This window comes from Neopsephotus bourkii, unplaced genomic scaffold (genome assembly GCF_033783945.1).
Source record: "Neopsephotus bourkii isolate Nb327-2 ecotype Australia unplaced genomic scaffold, CSIRO-AGI_Nbou_v1 NB_936, whole genome shotgun sequence".
Lineage (NCBI taxonomy): Eukaryota > Metazoa > Chordata > Aves > Psittaciformes > Psittacidae > Neopsephotus > Neopsephotus bourkii.
The window spans coordinates 2,269,188-2,291,268 of record NW_026901430.1 but is presented as its reverse complement, the minus strand read 5'-3'; the positions used below and the strand labels follow the sequence as shown (position 1 = coordinate 2,291,268).

The 22,081-nt window shown below is 37.9% G+C and overlaps 1 protein-coding gene across 3 annotated transcripts in view; it reads right to left on the bottom strand.

The window, feature by feature from the left end:
• GRIA3 (glutamate ionotropic receptor AMPA type subunit 3) overlaps positions 1-22,081 on the bottom strand; it is a 146,137-nt gene that overhangs the window by 90,450 nt on the left and 33,606 nt on the right. For all 3 annotated transcript variants that reach the window (XR_009726233.1, XM_061358092.1, XM_061358093.1), the window contains exon 3: positions 21,283-21,522. Coding sequence is in view for 2 of the 3 variants with exons in the window: in XM_061358092.1 (XP_061214076.1) it covers positions 21,283-21,522 (240 nt within the window). In the remaining variant the exon portion in view is untranslated. The remainder of the gene's footprint in view (positions 1-21,282; positions 21,523-22,081) is intronic.

The window sequence follows — 22,081 nt, the reverse complement described above, 5'->3', positions numbered from 1 at the left end:
TTCAGTCAATCATGTTAGAAAAAGATTTATTCCTCTCCTTAACTTTTACCTACACTTTTTGTTTCTCAAACTACCTGAGCAAACAAATCTTTTGCCTCTGAGAATTTTCATTAACAGATGCTATCAGCCTTTCAAAGTCTCTTCATCAACATCTCACCCTTTGGTATCCAGCATTTTAATTGCCCTTGCAGCTGGAATGTGTCTCATGTTTCAACCTATAAGTTAATTTCCTTTTATTTATTCAGAATACTAAAAAAAATATAGCAATCAAAGGGTGAGTACCAATTTAAAAAATATTTTGAAATTTAAATGAGTTTTTATGATAATATAAATGATAATTTATGGATCTATACTCAAGAGTCTGCATGTGTGTTTCTTTTTAGTCACTCAGTTGGCTATTTCTGCCTTTTTCTTCTGCCAATGGCTAGTAACAAGGAGCTTTTATATAGCACTATTACCTATATACCTATACCACAGTGTATATGTAGTGGTGGGATCAATAAGCTGTAGGGAAAGGATGCCATTGGAGAGGTGGGCCCATGCGAACCTCATGAATGTCAACAAGGTCAAGTGCATGGTCCTGTACCTGGGTTGGACAAGGGAGAATGAGAGTAGATTTAGATTAAATATTAGGAAGAAAATATTTACTGTGAGGGTGTTGAAGCTCTGGCACGGGTTGCCCAGAGAAGCTGTGGCTGTCCCATCCCTGGCAGTGTTAAATGCCAGGTTGAAAGGGGCTTTGAGCAACCTGGGTCTTTACCTGCTATTGAAGAAGGAGACTAAAGGGGAAACAATGTCTTGCTTTTATTATTCAACCTTATAATGCTATTTGAATATGAGAGGTCTCTTTCATTGTACCAAAAAACATTACGAATTTTAGCATTAGCTATCCCTTCTCTGTTAACAGACAGGATATTTTTTGGCTGCTGCTTTCTATTTTGCAACTTCTACACACAGAGGTTGGAGTTAGCACCATTAGATGGGAAACAAACAAACCAACCAACCAACCAACCAGATTTAAGCATCTGTGGTCAGTTACTGAATACACTATTCCTGATTTAGCTCAGGAAGGCAGCTCAAATGAAACAGTAGTCTGGATTATATAGTACTGTGCAGACATTTCAGCATAAATATGCACTAAGTAGAGACAGGAATGTGATTCAGAAGTTTAGCTTTGGCTTCATCTCCCAGTTTCATTGTGCTCAGGTGGGGAAGGACAGGAGAGCTTTCCTGGAGTTGGCTCCATACACCAGCAAGGGTTGGGCTTCAAACCCAGACTTTTCTACAGCACCCAAGAGACTTCTGTGTGACTACAAAAGTCCCCCTTCCAGGACATTTTTCCCATGGATTTTGTCCCCCCTCCCTCTTCCCATGATGCAAACCCATTCATTTTTTGCACAGGAAGACACAGAGCAATTTTGATCAAAAAAACCAAACCAACCAACCAAAAACCCACCTGCAAAAAGTATCATTTCCTAAACATCAGCAGAGTTTGTCTAATTTACTGCTTTAGTAAATGATGGTTTAGAAATACAAGCATGAGAAATCAGAGTGAAGGAGTAACCCATATGACTTCAAAGGCAATTTCAGCAGAAGCTCAACCTCACTGTATTTGACCACCTTGGGCAAAAACTGGTCCTGCACATAAAGGACCCGCTGATAGACAGGCATATACCCTCAAAATCTGTCCCAGAATTAGCATAATGGAAGCATGTACTTCTGGATTAGTATGAACACAGAATGGTATCAATATAAGGTTATGCAGCCTTCAAGAACTAATGGCCACTGGATCTTTGTTAACTGCTGCTGGACTATACACCCATACATGTCCATGAATACACAGCAAAATCACGGAACACATAAAATGATGTTTCTTGGTTTTAAATTATCAATAAGCATTAACAACAACAACAACAAAATCTTGTTCTTGCATGTGCACATGATAATGATTCTGTTAAATGATCTAGATATGGTAGTAACTGGAGCATTTAAAATGACTGATACTTTTGTGTATAATTCTCTTAGAAATGGGCTTACTTCACAGTAAAATAGCTAAAATCTTTTCATAGATAAAATTTTCAGAGGTATGCGTTTTTCATTTTCAAAAGTGACTGGGTAGGAGGGTAGGAATAGGCTTTCAAAGGCAATTAAGATGCAGACACTGAAGAACCTCAGCAGATGGGGTACCTGCACTCCACTGACTTAAACGGCAGTCAGGCACAGATCCCATTGAGTTGCTTTTCACAATGTGACTATGTGTATTTCGAAACCCAAAATACTGCTGAAAGACCTGTCCTGTGTGCCTTTGGAAATCACTTATGAAAATAGGTGATTCTCAGAATATGTACTCTGTGGCCTGCTTAAAAAGTGGCACAGAATTCTCTATAGAATACACTGCTAATTAGTTATTTCATTGCAACATGTTCAACAAGCGCACAGATAAGGACTGCCTGACTAAATGGGATGTACATGTATCTGAGGCAAACTATCAAGTATTCACTTGAAGACGAAAAGGGAGATACAAAATTCCCCTCCAAGGTTGCAAAGTGGTAGAGTATCTGTTACAAAAGGAAGGGGTTGCATGTAAACTGCAAACTCCTTGTTTTCATAGTTTCAAACGAAATCATTCTTAATGTTTTCTCAGAGTTGTTTTGTAAAATTAGAAAGCTGTAACAAACACATCCCTGAGATCAGTCAGCCTCAGTATTCAAATTATGTTGGGGTTCACACACAATTATGCTGCCATTTTAAATATGCTATTTGAATATTCAATCTAATATTTAGTGACACAAAGGAACTCTTCTATCCCATTTATTTTGATATTATACTGATGCATGGCTACTCTTCCATGACTCCGAAGCCTCCCAAATCTGACTGCATGGTTAGCAAACAACAATAAAATATGCATAAAGTTCAGTATTAGCTAACCTGAAGGAGAAACTATAGAGTGGATGGTACTCAGAGCTAGGAGAACAAGCACTGATAGTTCTGATTACTCAGTTTGCCATTACTGTAGTTGTTCAGACAGAGAAAGATTTCATAAAACAAGGCAGGTCCCTGGTATACAGAGTTGAAAGGTTTCAAGTGTTCCGTGGAAATCAATACTTCAAAATACAAGGGTCTCACTCCACTACTGCCCTCCTTCAGCAGGGTGGCACTTGTTTAGTCTTAATTTTTGTCCCCCACAAGTAACCTAAGTAAGATTTCTTTATTTTAACACTTTCTGCCAGTGTAATTATCACTGTGCAGGTATGGAAAGCAAGGGAAAACCAGGTCGGTTGCGCCTGTGAGGAACTGGAATTGACTTCAATGAAAAATTTCCATTTAATCTTACTATTAATGTACAGATGTTCTAGGCTCAAAATATAAAGCCTGTGCTTACTCCAGGGAGCTGGTCTCCTCTGATTATACTCAATAAAAACTAACCCTCCCCCTGCAGTGAAATACCACGCCAACATCTTTCTTTTTAGAGCAGTAAGTTCTATTATTGCTTTTTCTGGTGGAAAACAAAACAAAACAAAACAAAACAAAACAAAAACACCCCAAACCAAGTGCATTTATAAAATGTATTCTTTAAACACTGCATTATTATGACTGTGCAATATACTACAGCACATCAAGAGGTCAAGAATCACACTCTAACTGTACTGCCACACTTAATAGCTTTTGCTGAGGTTTAGCTCTCGATGCCAGATTTTCTTGCTGTTTGGAGCATGTCCCATCACTTCACTGATTCCTCTTTTAATGCAGCACAAGTTTTGTCCCTGTTTTCAAAGGTCTACACTGTGCACCTACGACCAAAGAAGAAAGGGTAAATTTGAATCCAAATTATAATCTCTTAGGAGTCACAGAGATCAGTTCATGGCAAACAGACATGAGATTCAAGCAACATGGGAAATTCTAATACACTAGACAGATGTCCCATTGATTTATCTAGGGATTATGAATGGAGCTGAATATCTCATATGGCACAGGCAAACTTTTTCTCACTATCAGACATTTGTGTTTTCTTACTTGATTTTTCTCTGAAATAAACATTCATTATTGGCAATGTGAGAAAGTTTTCACTCCCTACTGAAGCTTCATTTCCTGCATCCTTCATGTAGTTTCTTAGAACAATATTGAGCATGATCTTCACACACTCACCTTTAACACTGTGGTGCCACGGGTTTGCCTTGTAATTCCCAGTGAGCTTCTGCACCAGCAGCTGTCTTTCAAAGACTAACTTAAATTTTCATCTTGGCCTCTGAAGACAAAAATCGGGGCTTCTCTCCCCGAATCCCAGAATAGCATTAGAGGAACAAAGAAAGGTGGGAGATGAAGTCTCTGATGTGACAGCACTCAGGCTGCACTGAAGCAGTTGTTCCAGACTCAGGTGGAATGTGGTAGAAGCCATCTTTCCCTTACTTTCCTGGCTATACAGGCTGCATCCCTCTACACTGAAGAGCAAATACAACTGCACCACCTGTATCTGACATACACATACAGACCTCAGTGATGTACTGCTGAAAGGCTATCACAAATGTTCTTTCTCCCAATAGTCACATGGTAAATACACTTCATTTTTTTGGAAAGAATCCCAGGGGAAAAAAAAAGGGACACATCTTAAAAGACAAAATATTGCTATGGTGCCTTTTTTTTTTCCCTTTTGGCCAGAGGCCATGTAATTCTTTTCTGGCTGGCTTGTTCTGTCACAAACAGAATGACCTTTATTGAATGGTCAGCAAATGTGATGGTTTTAACAGAGCTAATGTTGCAGTGAAACTGAGTCACCATGATTGTAACCTTGCCCACAGAAGGTAGAAGCTCCACTGGGTATTGTCAAAGCAACTAAAAGTAGCTGAATGCAACAACCCAATTAACGAAACAAGTACAACTCATGTCTAAAGTCTCTTCCAAGCATCATTACCAAACAAGACCCCAATGTATCAAGGCTTGCCTTTTCAACTACACATTTATATTAACTGCAGAAGAAAAAGGTTAGAATCACCTTGCAATCTGACTTCATCAAAAAGACCAGAGTTCTGGAAGGGGTCCCTTCTCCTTGTAACACTGTGGCAGAGCTGGTTGCTAGAATCCAATAGTATGCAGTGGTCCTTTATTATGTGGGCCACAACTGATAGAAGAGACACCAACTTCTTAATCCTCCACAAGGAGTACAGAAAGGTTTGCTTTCCTGGAAGGGGAATTTTTTGTTATTTAGCTTAATGGATTTTGGAGCCTTTATCGTGTTGGTTACATTTTTTTGCTTTGAAAACTGAACACAACAAAGGAAAAGGTCTCACCAGCTTTAACGGGATTGCTATCCTAGTATTTGTAGGACTAGTGTAAGAATGAACAATACATGCCATCAGGGCTAAGAGATAAGACAGCCTCAACATTAGATATTGTCTAGGTTCACCTACTCTATCCGCAAAAACACTCTCACCACTAAAAGATGTAACTGTACCGTGGCCTCATTTGACTCCTGTGGTGCCACAGCACTATCCATCTTCGGTATGAGACAAGGCAAAAAGAGATTAGGCTGACTGTCTGGTAAGCACCATGCAAGAAATATGACAGCAAGCAAACCTGACTGCTTCTTGTCTGATGGTTCTTGTGTCTCGGTAGAACCTATTCTCAATAGCCTCAGCTCTTAACTAGCTCCTCACAATAGACATGGTTCAGACATCTGTTTCCGATTATCATTCCCGATGTGAATACAAACTAACACCTGGGCCAAAGGAAAAGCATCTCTCATTTGCATGAATAAAATGTTATCATTCGGTTTGCTAACTTGTTGCTTAAGTGACCAATGTTTAAGAAGTCTACAAAGATAATGCACAATGAACAATATATTACAGTATGCAAAAGTCACGGGGACATGACTACACTGAACAGAAAAAACAAACATCACAAAGTTTTCTCTGCACCTGAACAATTTTAATCAAAACCTGTTATGTTTGTCCTAGAAAAATGTGTTAATGATAATTTCACACTTTTTATTCAGGTTATGTTTATAAATATCTATAAATGATCAATGGAAGCCAAATAATTTTATATAATGCAGAAGGGCAATAATTCTGTAATGCAATGATTTTTAAAAATCGTTGCTAAATATCCATTTTGCTTTTGCCCAAATTTAACAGGAACATATATTATCAATATGTTTACAGTCTCTTAACTATGATCTATTATTATTTAGAGCTATTAATAAAATAAAAAGCATGGCTGATAACAATTGAAGGCAGGTATAGAAATAATTCTACTCTCAGTAGAATGATACCTTTGTACAGAATAACATGATATAATAATGTCCTGGGTTCAGCAGTAGCAGTCATTTTTCTCCTTCTTGGTAGCTGGTGCACTGCTGTGTTTTGACTTTCGGGCTAGGAACAGAGCTGATAAAAATGATGTTTTGGTTTGGCCAAGGACTTTGTGAGCCTCATGCTCTGCCAGGGAGGAAGGGAATCCGGGAGGAAGCAGACACAGGACACCTGACCCAAACTGACCAAAGGGGTATTCCATACCACAGCACGTCATGCCCAGGGTATAACTGGGGAGTTATCCGGAAGGGAGAGTGGACTGCAGGGCTGGAGGAGGTATGGGTCGGTGCTTGGTCGGGCTGGGGGGAGCGAGTTATCGGTCACCTGGTGATGAGGTCTTGTATTCTCTTCCCTTGTTATTTCCTTTATCATTACTATTATTGGTGGTAGCAGTAGTGATTTGTGTTATACCTTAGTTACTAAACTGTTCTTATCTCAACCCGTGGGAGTTGCATTCTTTCTGATTCTCCTCTCTGTCCCTCCAGGAGTAGGGGGAGAGCAAGAAGGGGGCAGGGGGAGTGGGTGAACAAGCTGTCTGGCTGGGGTTAAACCACGACAAATATTAACTGAGATGTGAAGATTGCTAAAATAATGTCCCAAAACATTTACTGTCAGCAAAAAGCAGCGTGTTTATCTCGGGCTGTTTTTTTTGTGAAGTGTGGTCATCAGCCACTCTCAAATAAATTAAAAATGTATCGATGCCCTGAATGATTCACATATGGGCACCTAACCTCATTTATATTAGTGTCCCATTAGCAATTACAGCTTCATTAATTCAGTAATAAAGCTGGTGAATTTTTTTCAATTAGTGTTACATTTACTGGAAGAACAGACCTTTAGGAGAGGAGGGGCCCATGGCTACAAGTTAATTTAGGCCAAGTGGAATTTACATATCCAACTGAAAAGAATGAAGTAAAATACTTTTCAAAATGAGAGTTAATGCCTTTTACTTTCAAAATCTAACCAAAGATTCAAGCAAAGGTTAGTCTTTAACTAGAATGAGCCAGAATTTTCTGCAGATAAGCGAACATTTTTTAGCTTTGCCTAAAATGAATTTTGTAATTTCTATTTCACTCAACATTTACCAGTCCTTCTCAGGTTCTACTTGTCTTTAACTTCAATAAAATTTTATTTCTAAGCTTGAATTCTGTCAGGCAGGAGAGAAAATCTACATTTGTACTTATGTTGAAGAATCTAGTGCTATATTATCACAGAGTAAAGTAGAAAGCCCTAGAAAGAAAAATAGAAATGTCTGTGAACGGTAACTTGAGAAGGTACCACACCAAGGAATATTCTGTAAAGTACAGTCATTAAAAGACTAGAACAAGCTTTCAGCTTTTCTTTAACAAATATGTCCCTAAAAAACCCTGGAGGATACACAGAAATCATTAGAACATCATTTTTATTAGTTTATGGAAAATTAGTTTCCCTTGTGACACAGCGATTCCTGGTTTTATTGCTTCTAGACTCCTGCCCCTGTATGACAATTGAGGCTACTATTCATCATGCTGTAACTTGTATAAATATACCTCAAGTAATGAAGCTGAAGTTAATTCTCAATTTTCAAAGCAAATGTCCACTGAAGCCTCTCCATTTCCCTTCATTCTACTGTAAGAATCATCAATTACTTGTTTAAAGGAGTTCTCAAGAACCCCCATTGTAGTAGATGCTGTAGAAACAGAAAGCAAAGATGTATTCCCTTCCCACCTTCAGTAATGACTGCAGGTTAAATACAATAATTAAGTGGATTTCTACCATCTGACCTCAAGAGTGGTATAAAACGTGACAGTCAAAATATTATAAACTGGCCCACAATAAACCTTCTCATTACTGATATAATGAACTCATTGTTCTTAAGCAAACATTTTAAATAGCATCCATTATTCATGAGAAATCTTAAAAGTTACGTATTTGGAATTGGGAAAAAGATCACATTTGAATATCAAAATCTGGAAGAATTTTTCATCTTCTTTTATAATGATGATTTGGCACAAGATTTCATCTCTGTGTTACAACTCTGTTGTTTCAAATGGACCTATCAAGAAATTATTTTTAAACACATAAGGTCAAATCTTCACCTGTGCAAATCTGCACTGCTTCACTTCAAAGAAATACAATGAATGGCTTTTGATACACTCTGAGGCATATTCTGATTTTTACACGACTGAACCAACTTGGTTACATTCAGAAGCAGTCTGAATTCCCTGCAGTAAGTTTTTATAGGCAGAGGGAGGTCATGAAGTCGCAAAATGACTATTTGCAGAAAAATGCAAATGAATATCCCATAAACCAAGACTGGGTCTATGGAAAATGAGTAACACTTAAAACATAAGAACAAATAACATAATTGTTCCTATTATCTTTTTATCCTTAATTTTCATAGGAGACCAAATAAAGTATTATGAGGATGCAGCTGGCATCTAAAATTCATTAGAAGATAGATGATGATGTGTTTATATTGCCTAATGTGGCCAGTTTTTGAAAAAGGTCAATCCAGAGTTTACTTAAATTAAATGTAAATCGTAATGGTATACAGCTGCGTGCACTCAATATGTTTGGTTTCCTATATATTATTAATGAAAACTCAGTGGAATTCTATACACTTCAAAATTTTGAAGGCACTGCTGTTCTTATTTATGCTTCCAGATGCGTACTTTCAGAATAATAGTTAAACTAATGGAAATTACTGCTATATAAATGGGAATTAATAATCAAACAGCCAAGCTGAATACTTCCTTCTAAGGAAACTGTGCTTTAATGCATAAATATTATTATATGGTTCATGTCAAAAGAGAAGCATTGTTTGGTCTTTCACATTCTGGATGCTGTTTGCAGGTAGACTTTTCTCTGATTTGTAGCATAAGGAAACCATGCAAATCAAAATAGTCATTATTCAAACATATGTCATTCACATCCATTTTGTTGCTTTCTTTGAGAAGTGTAACTAAATGGTTCCAGAGGACAACTACATAATACAATATACATGCATCAACTAAAGCCACAATTTTCACTTTCATCAATGTATCTAAAACCAGACAAATAAGCAATGAAACAACCCTGAAAAATCCTTCAGGTCACCAAATTCATGTTAAAATGTGGAAAATAACTATCCCTTTTATATTATTAGGTTTTTTCTTACTGAAACAGGACAACTGCCACACTGTGATGAACGTGTTTCAAATGTTTGGGTTCAAATTGTCTCCTTGATGTGGAATATCTCCAAAACCAACACGTACATTAATGTAACAAAGGCAGTTCTTTTGTAAGGCTTTTTTAAAATAGCATAGCATGAAACTCAAACTGTCAGTGCATAAATTACTGCTGCCTTGAGGCTGCAATAACTTATGCATCCTTGTATTCACCACTCATATACTTCTCCTGTCAAAGGGAAGCTCAGACCTCCCCTCCCACCTCCATCTCTCCACCTCTTTGTGGCAACCATTACAACGCCATTAAAAACAGGTTGGCTTGCCCATTACTTGTGTAGGTGAGGGAGCAAAGAACTGCATAATTAATGGCAGAAAAAACAAACAGGAGGGTTTAGGGTTTTACTTTAATGAAATCTCTGCAAAAATATTATTACAGTAATTATGTGTTCTTATAACTCATTATTTGTCTACAGATAGGCATAATTTGATTTTACTTCTTTAATAAAACTTGATCAAATTTGAGGTTATCATTGACAGTTCACGGACAAAACCAACTGATCAATAATGTTAGCAATACTAAGCAATAGGCAATTTTATCTCCAGAGCAATTACTGACCCTGATGTAGTCAGCTGAAAGGTTTGATCTTGCTGAGCCAAACAATGTCAGAAGACTGGCTTCTTTATTCTTCATTACCCTCTTTTTTGTCCCCTTTTTTTTTGTCCTTTAAAGAATAAGGCCTTATCTTGCTAATAAAAGATGTGCCAAACTACACAAACTGAAAACTAGTATTTGCTCCTAAATAATAATTTCCCCTTTTTTAAGCAGAGGAAAAGAAAAGCCAGTAAGAAATAAGATCGTAGCAAACAGCACTCTCTGATCTGCAAAAACATTAACAATATCTTTAGTCCTAGGAGCAGATCATGACACAATCCAGTCTAGACTATGACGGTGTTATGTGTATATAATGCTGGCAAAAATAATTAAACTGCACTGAAAGGGGTTTTTACTGCAGTTCTGACTTAAACTCATCAAATTAAATTCTTCATGAATTAATGCACATAGATTGAGGTCAATGCAGTATATGACTTTGGCATTTCATAAAGATGAGTGTCAATTATGGATTCTTTCATATATTTTAGATGGCTCAGCAAGACATAAAGGTAACTGAAAATTACATCCAATATTGTTTATACCTTAACTTTATCCAACACTTTAGTTTATGTTATGAATTCACCCATTAGAACAACCCATACTTGGGTATTAACTACACTACTCATACTGAATTGAAGGCACCCAAGAGTTTTAATAAATGCTTTCCCATGTTAATTCTGAGACTACCTCATTATTTTTATATCACCGAGAGGATCACAGTATAAATTTACAAGGCCATATATAGCCTTTGCTAAAAAAATGGCAATATTGTGCCCTTTGAGTGATTCGCATGAAACACTTTGCTCAAAAAGACACCTTAAAGAGTCTGCATTATTTGCCAGGCTTACCTAATGGTTTCAGAGTATTTAAAATATTCAGAAGTACCCAGAGAAAGATCTTTAATGACCAGAGTCATGCATTTCTTCTCTGGAAGTCTTCTTAACTATGACTCTGAGATGCAGACAGGTTAAGAACAGCTCAGAGCCACTGTCTTTGAAACTGCTTTGTACACCACACCACAAGGTGAACATGAAAGGAGCAAAAAGGCTTTTCAGTGATCAGCAGCCACTTCATTAGGCTAGACTGGAATAGCCAGAGGTGGATTTTACTTTACAAAGAGGAAAAGACCCTCAATTAAATGCTCACAACTCCCAAGTGCTGATTAAAAAAACCACCACAACCAAACAAAGCAATTTGGATATCTTTGGCCTTGGGTAATATGGATCAATGCAGTGTATGGAGTGGTCATGCTCGTTTATAAACTCATTCCAAGTATAACTGGGAAGATTATCAAAACTGAATTATTGCTCTCCTGAACAGGAACAGAGAGTGGAGAAGTAACTCAAAACTTCATAAGTGGCAGAAGAAATGCTATAAAGATATTAGCACTTTATGCAAATAACATAGTCCTCCTACACCTGGTATGTGCACAGCCCTGGCAATTCACTGAGTATTATTATTATCAGCATTGACAAAAATATCCCAAAGCAAACAACACCTCAGGAGCTCCTAAGAAACCTTAACAACCACTGCCTGGTATCTGTTAACCTTTCCAGATTGATGCTGTTTTATCATGTCAGCATGGAACTGCCAGACTCACAGCTTACCAAGCATTCAGCTGTAGCACAGATCACTGCACTAGGGCATAGAACAGAACTGAAATTGTGTTTACAGCAGTCACAGTTCTGGCTGATGAAATCCTTCAGTTTCTGACATGATGTATTAGCCCACACTGCTCACTAAAGTACTACTACCTTGGCAAAAGCACCTCACCTTACTTAGGCTTTCTCTCATTCACCTGGAGGGAGCACAGAGGTACTCACATGCAGTTCAGACTTGGTGGCACACCTGCTTCACAGAGCAGTGCCTGAGGAATCTGGCCCTAAAAACCTGAAGGAGAACACTTCAGCAATAAAGGGGATACTCTGCTGTTGCAAGAGGTGACAACTCTGTGTTTAATCACTTTAACAAACTGAAGAGAGTCCCTGACTAAATGCTGCTGTGCAGTGCAAATCACTGGCTGGTGATTTGCTTCTTTGGGCTGCTGAAACCAAGGTAAATCCTTCTAAGAGCAAAGCAACAGGCTGTGAACACAACGAGCTCAGGATCAGGAGGAATAAAACTTCAGGTCACCTTGCTCTTCTGATGATTCTTTGCACCATGAATCAAAGCAAAAGAGGTGGTCAGGAAAAGCTACGCATGTAGAACTGAAGAAATGAGTAATTACCTGTTACTGAGTATAAAATTCATGCCAGGAGCTTTTCACTTATTTTCTTTAGAGATTAAAACTGAATCACTTTATGGAGCTATTTTTCATTCTAGTGTACTAGGGTAGTACACTGTCTTATATACCTTCTGAAATGCATGCTCACAGAGCTGTCCTACTGTGAATTGCAAGAACGAGAGTTGAAAAAAAGAAGAAAAAAGAAACAAGGTGTGATTTAAAATGTCTCATGAGGAACCAGAGAAAAATCTATCTCTGCAAGAGAAAAATCCTTTATAAACTCCTTAACCTAAATACAATATGAGGTCATTTTACCTGCCAGCTGAGTGGGTTTGTCATAAATGGATTCACATTTATTTTTCTTCTATAAAGCATTTGTGTCATCTTTATGCTTACTGAGACAGCTGATATTTTCTGGGAAGAAAAAAGCATATGGTCAAACTAGTTTGGTAAATTCTCTGAAGCCTGAGAGGGCTTCAAGTGTCCTAGATGAAAGAAAGTACTGAAGCTCTAACCAGTGGATTTCTTCATATAAATTTCATTGCAAACACCATTTAATTAACTACCTTAAACACAGAGCTTCTTAATAATCAATTATGCATCTCTTCAAAGGCTCAATTTATTTTCCAGGTGAAGAAATTCATGGTAAAATTTAAGGTAATTACTGTTTCGAGTATGAAAACCTGTTTTTCAATTGTATCTATGGCCACTGACTTCCAGTATAACAATCTGCATGTCTTGCAAGTCAAAGCTGTCTGTGCTTTCAACTCAAGAAAGGTATTTCCATATACTTAAGTAGAATAAGATCAGGTCCTTTGCATATAGGCATTCTTTTCTATAGCCTTCCCTTCTAGTCTAAGTTTCATCTCCTCCCTGAGATCAACAAATTCCACCTCGTTTCCTTTGGTTCCAAGCAAAAACTTCCCATCACCTCTAAGGCTTGTCTTTGTGTCAAGTCCTTCAGAGCAAAAGGGCCAACAACCCCTCTCATGTACCTTTTCAGTCCTTCTCCCCTCCACCTGCCCTTGGAAACTATCTTGAACTTTGGCTTTGTTTCAAGAAATCTGGAAATTTGAGATTCTGACCGTTTAAGCCTTGCTGATGCACACATAAAATCAACCTAGAACAAAAGCTTCCGCCACTTACATTACCTGTGCATACGATAAAAAAATCAAATGCTATGACCATGCCAAAAGTTGATAAACCATGCATATTTATGAAAAACTAAATATTTAAATGCATACATTTACACAAGCCAGGTTATAAATACAACGATTTGCAGACGTCTCCAAGGCATGGGTGAGCAGCAATGCTTCTAGTTCTTGTGTTTACTAAAGAAGATATTCAGGGTCTCAGCTTATGTTCCTAGAAGTTCTATCTGCTTTTACTAGGACCATGAGGGTAGCACACATCCTACTTTAGCCTTCCAGAAATTATTTATACAGGACTTTCCTGTTCATACTCTGTACCCTAAATGTTCTGACTTGGTTTCACAAGCTCATTTCACCTGAACTGAGGTCAGATTCTGATGCTCTCTCAGCTGCAACCAGATTCACACTCAGTGGATCACCACGGTCTTGCTGTGGTGTTCCTCTCCACAGATGGGCTGACACACTTCCTTATTCTCAGGGGGTCCGTGGAATGACACAAATTTGTTGTTCATGTGCACTTACTCTACTTGTTGGAAAATACTGCTGACAGTAGTGTGTGCTTCAACAGCTTCAAGGGATGCTCAGGCATCTTGCCTAGGCATCTCAGCAACAAACTGAACCCATTGTGCACACTCAAAACTTGTAAAGAGGCACAAAGCTGAAGTACAGAAGCCTGCCATGAACAGTATGCTGTTGGTCTTTAGCTGTCTTAATCTTGATAGTATGACACATCCCATGCTGGATGACTTTCAAAGGTGATTTACCCCTCTTGTTCATAAGCTAGAAAAACGGTTTAAGTGATTACCAGGGGAAAGCTAAACAAATAGCAGCTAATGTGAAAGATCAGGAGAAAAATGCTTAAGGCTCTCAGTCCACCCAAACCGCAGCCAACATCCCTTCTCCCACACAGGATCTCAATGTTTGTTTGGGGAAGAATCAGTAAAAGGGCTTTCTTCTGTATCTCTGTACCATGGAGACCAAGATAAAAGGAGTCCATGAGACCGTAGAGATTTCAGAGGAAATAAATGGAGAGCGATTATCAAAAGCTAGATTTAACTGTCCAGGCTCAGATTACTCCTGAACATATCTAGGCAGCAAAATCAAACTGCAAAGCAATCCTGGAATACTTCACTAAAGGTTCTGGCATGTTTCCTGAATAGAGCCTTAGTTCATACATTATACTGCTGAAAGCAATGAAGCAATGCGCCCTAAATAAAAATGTCAAGATTTGCCTCTTTGTCAGGGTAAATTACTTATATTTCATACAAACATCACTAAGTATCTACAACTTTCCATTCTATATAAATACAAATCCTAGGCATTATAAGATGGCAAAAACCACTCACTCCCAAAAGGCTGACAGTGAAACAAATGGATAATTTTCCTATTGCACATAACTACATGAAGTATGATTGTTCTTTTAATTGAAATAATGGATGTTCTACCAAGAGGGTCTTTACACTGTGTGTGCTCTCCATTGTACCAGAGCTTGAAAACTTGACCTGACATTGCATCCTTTTAAGCAAAGCCATGCAAAAGGTGCAACGCTTTGTGGCCATGCTTCAAGTTGCTTTTTGCAGAAATCATGACTGAGAGGAAAAGTTCTGGATGGCAACTACTGGGGCACGAGTCTTAAATGTACAGCCCTGTGAAGCCTGTTCCTGTGATGTGGAGGCTGAGCTTCAGCTTGGGAGTTCTTGCCAAGATTTTATTCTCTGCTGTGCATTTCCCAGTACATAAAGAAGTGGGAAATGGAACGGCTCATCTACATAGCTACCTAAAGGCTAGCAATTGAGACTGTCTACACGTCATTCCCATGATCCTGGGCTGCTGTCCAAAACACTCCTGAAAAGAGCCAAAAACCTCAGAAGAATCAAGGTTTGCAGTAACTCTTCCTGTTTTGTCATCTTTAGTTAGGCTTCCAAACATGTTTTGTATGTTGCATTATTCTTCACCACAGACTGATATTTACAGAAAATAATGTCAAGATTTTAAATCCTTTCATACTTTTGAAAGTGTAAGCAAGATAAATCACATCAACCTTACAGGGGCAACTGAGAAGAATTAAACAGGTATAAACATACTAGGAAACAAGAATTATAATTTCAAAATGGAACAAGCCCATGTTTAATTCTGAGAAAACTATGAGCCAGCTTTCAATCTCCTTTCCTTCATGCAATGGATTCAGACCAGTTCTTCAGCTGGTGGAATAACTCCCCTGCTCTGAAGAATAAACATGTTAATGAACAGCTCATCTATTGATTTTTTGACATTTGACTGTTCAGCAGGTGCTGAACGCAGGGTTTACTAATGCTGGTGTAGCTACTACCACCAGTTTCATGTTTCCCTTTACTGGGGAATGATCTTTATAAATGATGATAAAGCTTCCTGACATGCAAAAGACAACACACAGTTTAACAAATGAGCTATGTGGAAGGAGGAGTTCTAGTTCTGTTGCACCTGTCTGCTCATGGAAGGTGCTTATAAGCAGAAGTCATTCTGTGTTGCATTACGTTTTTCAATTGCTGCTTTCAGCATCAGTCCACCCCAACCCGACATTCTGAAATCCCTAGGAATCCACCAGGTACTAAAGCAGTCATATTACACTCCACAAAAATTCATTTTACCCAGACGTTTTGCAAAAAATGTTATGTTCTACATATCAGTAATTTTCAGTGCAACTCTAATTTCCTAAAAGAAAAAAGAAAATCCATCCACTTAATTTTGTGGAAGATATAACAAGCCTGGTTCTACACACCACTTCTTTTATCAGCTCCAATCTTTCATTCCCCAGGGAAAGCAGTACAGAAGTGTCTTGTCCTTTGACAGCAATAGATAACTAACCTCATTTTGTAAAAGCAGAACTAAACAGAAGAGTTATTCTTTGTCTTCAGCAGAAGCAGTGAATCAGACCTCATTGCCTTGTACTAAACCTAATTTAAGGCAATTTGATGCCTTATGCCTAATCATCAAGAAGCTTAGTTGTAACTCTTGGGTTTTTTTGGCTCTTTACCTGGCATTTCTTTATGCAACACAGCACCAGAAGGTTTTATATCTAAAAGGAATAGGACAGGTCATATTTTCTGAAGCTGTACTTTCAGCCCTCCTGCATCCTTACCCATCCATTATGATTCAGGTAATTTTTTTGTGTTTTTTGGCAGTAAGGATTAAAGATGTAATTGCTTTTAAAGCAGATATTTTCAATTCTTCTAAGCCACATAACCTGGGGCTTTATAAGAACACTTCCGTGCCTCAGCCTTCATCTAGCCAGTGTTAACCAATTAAAAAAATTAATATGCAATCAGACAATAACCCTATTTACTAAAGCTTCCTTCTCCCCCCACCCTGATTTTAGGTCTCACAAGATACTGACAGACTAAATCAAAACCAACTAACAGAAGAATTTCAGATTCAGAGAGGTATTTGGTTACAATGCCATAAAAATGGTAATCTCTCCGTGCCTCTGTCTAGACTGAGCAACCTTTGTGTAGGCAGGCATTACACAGTGTCAGTCACTTCCCTGTCCTGTGATGATCTGAAGAAAGTGGATGGTGACTTGATGCACACCACAAAAACCACTTGGTGTGATTTTGCTTAAAAGTAGGTATGACAAATCAAAGCAACTCAGGACAAAATGCCTGTGTTGTACTGAGCTGGAAAGTAAAAAATCTGTAAAAAACAGTGTTTCTCAGGCAAAAATAAAGTGAAACATTACTTGAGAAATGTTATGGTAATTTAAATAAACAAAAGCTTCGGTGTTACAATCTACCATACCATTTTTGTAATTAAATGAGGAGTACTTCACACTTTCATGCAACATTAAGATGACTATGAAAACCAAAAGCTTACCTCTCCACACATTCATATAGTGTTACTCTGGTTCACTGACTCAGTGGAATAACGTCTGATTTACAGTAAGGAAAGCAAAAAAAGAAACAGACCTGGCGAATGGAAATAAACCTGAGGTTTCTGAAGAAACACAGTCCTCAGCATGAGATGCAAAAGGTGACTTTCCTGACAAGTGCTACCCAAATTCTTAATAGCTTTCTGTATGTAACCCCATCTCATTTCATCCTGACATAATCTTAATTAGTCTTCATTTTACTGCAGAGAAACCTACTGAGGCAGTTAGCACCATGTAATTAATCAGATATTTTGCACGCATCACAGCAACCAACAGTGTCAACTTCCTGATATGAGTTAATACAAATAGAAACCAACCTTGCCTTTCTCTTTCACATGAACTAAAAGCATGTGGCATGGAATGAACATGTGACTATTTCCTCTATACACTGCTTATGTGTGTCCTTCCCTCAGCAGCCATTTCCTAATGCATCATTATTCTCTGCAAAGTATAATTTATTTTTTCTGCTGGTAGTAGGAGAAGAACAAGCAATTTGGTATTTCCCTTAAATTTCTGTTTCTTCAGAGAAAAGTAAGTCCAGCAACTGAAATAAAAAATGATAAGACATAATTCTTGCTGCTGGAATTCATAAACCTCCCATTTTATCTTTCTTTCTGTGTGCTTTAGCAGTTCTTAAGAAACTGAATTTTGCACCTGCACATAAATATACATTTGAGAGCATAATCTGCAACAGCCATCTCATAGCAACAGAAAATAAAGTACTTAAAAATACGAACTTATACAACATACACACTAACTCACTGGATCAAAAGCTTCACCACCTATCTATGTAATTGTAGACCTTAACTTTATTCTATTGTTTAAGACTTCGTTTTTGTCTGCATTGCAGGAGGCAAGCATCGCAGCATTGTGCCTGATGTCACTGAGTGGGAAACCATATGATTATATGATTTGATGGCAAAGAAGAAAAGAGCCACTGCTTAAGGAAAACAGTTTTATAAAACTGATTCTCCAGTCTCCTAAGCTTAAACTGAAATAGTTCAATAAGCAGTAAAAAACCACCAGGTTTATTCAGTTCTGTATGGCATCTGTAATATGCTGCAGTTTTTATTAATTGCGAATACACATCAGTGTTTTGCTTCAGCAAAACACTTTAAAACTGCAAGAACAATTTAGTCCATAACTAATATTCAACATAAAAAGGAGTAGTCTAATGTTTTGTGATTTCTCGGGTTCTTAGAACAAACCAGTGAGATAGTAACATTCACAGAAAGGCAGTATTTAAATGATAGTTTATCCCAGGAACTGACAGCAAACTGTTTAACACCTTCTCTCTACAGTGTTTGTGCCCCAAAGCATCTAAGACAGGAATTACTAAAAACTGTGACATCAAATAGTTTCATTTCCAGTGGTATCTCAGCACAGGAACATGCACACCCTATTCAGTACCTGACACAAGGAGACATTCACTATTATTACTGTTCAAATTCTGGAGATATTTTTTGTATTTGAAGGCCTAACTCCAAGAAACAAGGCAGCCTACTGGAACTGGCAAATGTTTCAGGTGCTGTCATCCATGACTACTGCTCATCAAAGATATCTAATGCCTATTTCTCAGGATCTAATTGCCCTGCGTCTCCCTCCTGTCTGAATCTTCTCAATTTATTTTAATGCTGGAAGCATGCAACAATTACAGCTATGATAAGACTGCTTAACTATGATAAGACTGCTAACCAAGTTTGCTTTAACCTAAGTAGATCAGCAGTAGCTGAAGATAATTAACTGTTCCTTTGTGTTCCTGTTTTAGTGGATGGCAAATACATTACCAAACAACAGCAATGTGGATGTATGTATGGGAAGGACAGCTAAGGTGTGGTAAATTTATTCCAAACAAATCCATCAAGCTACCTATATGCACTGATACCTCTTCTACCCTAAAGACATTGCTGTCCTTTACCTTTTAATCCTGTATTTTATTAAAGCTGTATTTTATAATCCCACAGTCTCCTGTGCCATCACCTAATTCAGATTTTGCTCTCTGACATTTAGGCTGAATGTTTGACCTAATATACAGCTAGCGTAACACACATGTGAGCCACAGTAGGTTCACAACATGACTTTGAATAGTAACTCTAAGATTATGAGTAGGATGCGAGTAGACAGTCATGACAACGGGCAGAAGGCAACAGAGGTAAATGTTACTGGGGCTAATTTTGACAACAAGAGCTATGTTTTAACCTGGAATTAAAATCTTAGTGTGAACAAGGCAAAATGAAGCTTAAGCACAACCTAAACTGTTCCAAAGGGATTAGTCATCATAATAAACTCATGATTAGAATGTGCCTACCTGAAGATTGTACACACTAAGAACTGTAGAAAAATGCTAGTATGAAGCCGCAAGTCTTCCCTCGTGACTTCTGTTACTATCTCAGTTAGACTGATAGTTGTATCATGTAGGAAAGTTCTAGAGAAACTGCTAGTGTTTTGGATGATTCTTCCAGTTCAAAGTGCCAAATTTCTTATTAGGCATGATATTGAATGACAGATGCATTGCTACCCAAAGCAAACTTTAGTAGCCTTGACCACGTTAAGTATCATCAGTCCTGGAACATATGACATTTTACTTTACCACATGCTGTAAGTTTATCACATTTGACCACATCAAACCATTCTTACAGAGACAAACAACATATTCACAGGAGCTTTCATTTAAAAGTGGATTAAACCAGAAATACACGTTTGGCTAGTGATTTTAAAAGATGTAGAAACTAATGACATTCTTTACTTCTCCAGACTGTCCTACTTGATGTCACAGCTAGTGTTTTTCAACTGTAGAAATACTTAACACCTTGAAATCATTCTGAGCTCTTGTCATGTACAACCAGATTGAAAATCTCTAACTTTAACATAGGCTATGTCCTTAGTTGGGTGAAAGGTACAGCCACTGAAGACTTGATCTTTATCAATATGCAGTAGCCTAGGGTATCAGAACTTTGTAATGGAATAGAATGTAAGCTTCTTTGGCTCTATCCACACCCCCTGGGTCTGAAGAAAGTCTTGGAGTTGTTAATCATAAAGCTGGTGAGAAAGGCAGTGGCACATCTATCTAATGCAAAAAATGCTACCTAGGTGAAACCTGTAACCAAGCAAATTCTGTACACTGATAGGCAGCAACAGATGCTCCACAGAAATAGGCAAGATTCCTCACAAAAAAAATGCTTTCTGATGCTTAGATCTCTTTTTGACAGGATTTGCTACCTTTGGGGCTTCTTCATTGTTAAGTATTGGCTTAAATATGAAAACACTGGGCTTAATATCTTTTCATTGAGTAAAAGATATCTCTGGTAATTCTTGTAATGTAATGAATTCACCTTTGGGTATCTATGTGGCATATCTAGAGCATCTTTTCTCCAGCAGAACCCTGAAGCATCCTATGCATTATATTCTTAGACCATTATTGATGCCTAGACACCTCCAGAGTATATGTTAGCATGGAGTGTCTTTGTCCAATGACAGCAGAAACGTGCATTTATGTAAAGTGGCGTGGGATTTGCAATGTCACGCACAGCAGAAGGTCTTGTTTAACAGCCTACTTCATAGTGCCAACTTTGTTTATTGTGCAAGAACTCAAAAACCCTGGCAAGTGTTGAATCTGCGGCTCCATGGAAACCAGGTATTCCGAATTGAATGTTTATACTGCTAACACTATCCTCCAGACAATCTCTTTACAAATGATCAGTAATATAAGGATGCCTTATTTTCATTTATCCGTTCATTTTAGTTTCTCCAGAATAATATTGCTTTCTAGGACCATCAGAATATGCTACCTGCATCCAAAAGAAAATTGGGTTGGCCTGCACATACTGTTTCTAGTAATACTTATAGCAGGCAATGAAATAAAAAAAAAAAAAAATCAGTTTAAATGATGGTACTTACCCCGTTCTGTATCATAGAGGTACACAAACTTTTCCCACTTATAATGAGTCAAGAGACTCAAAATGGCTCCTTTTAATGCTGGCCGCATCTGGATGACAAACTGCACATCTGCATCCGTTGGGAAGCTGGGTGTGATGAAGGATGTGTGAAGTGCCCCACAAAATGACGTCAGTGTGTTCATTGACATCTGGTCATAGAATCCAAAGATGGCATAAACTCCTCTGGAAAACTGTGAACAGACTAACAAAGACAGCGGTGTTAAAATCTGACGTATAATGAACCCCTCAAAACTTTTTGAAGTATATTTGAAACAAGCTATCTAAGAACTCCTGAAATTATTCTGTATCATGCAGCAGATGGAATGAATTAATGAGATAACATATACTAATTTCATTGTAATGTGAGTTTTACCAACTTTGTCACTATTAAGCTGGTCTGAGCACATTTTTGATTGCAATTTGTCCTGCTGTACTGTTATAATCCACTAATCTATCCATATTGTTTAGAACACAGGGTTACATTGCTTGGCCATAAAATGCCCTCCCTCCCTTGAGCAGCATCTTGAGAACTCTTTTCATAGCTATGTAACAAATGTTGGGTGTGCCTAAAAGTCAAGATGTTAAGATGTAGTTTCCCCTGCTATCCCAACTTGATTCAGATCTTGCTCAAAGAAAGCTGTATTGTTAATTCCTTTATAATCGACAACTCTGAAATGTCTGTATGAAACCTCTGTATGGTCTTTTTCAGTAAGAAATTATGGTGGTTTCTTAACTGAGTGTTAAAATCTTTCAGAAGCAAT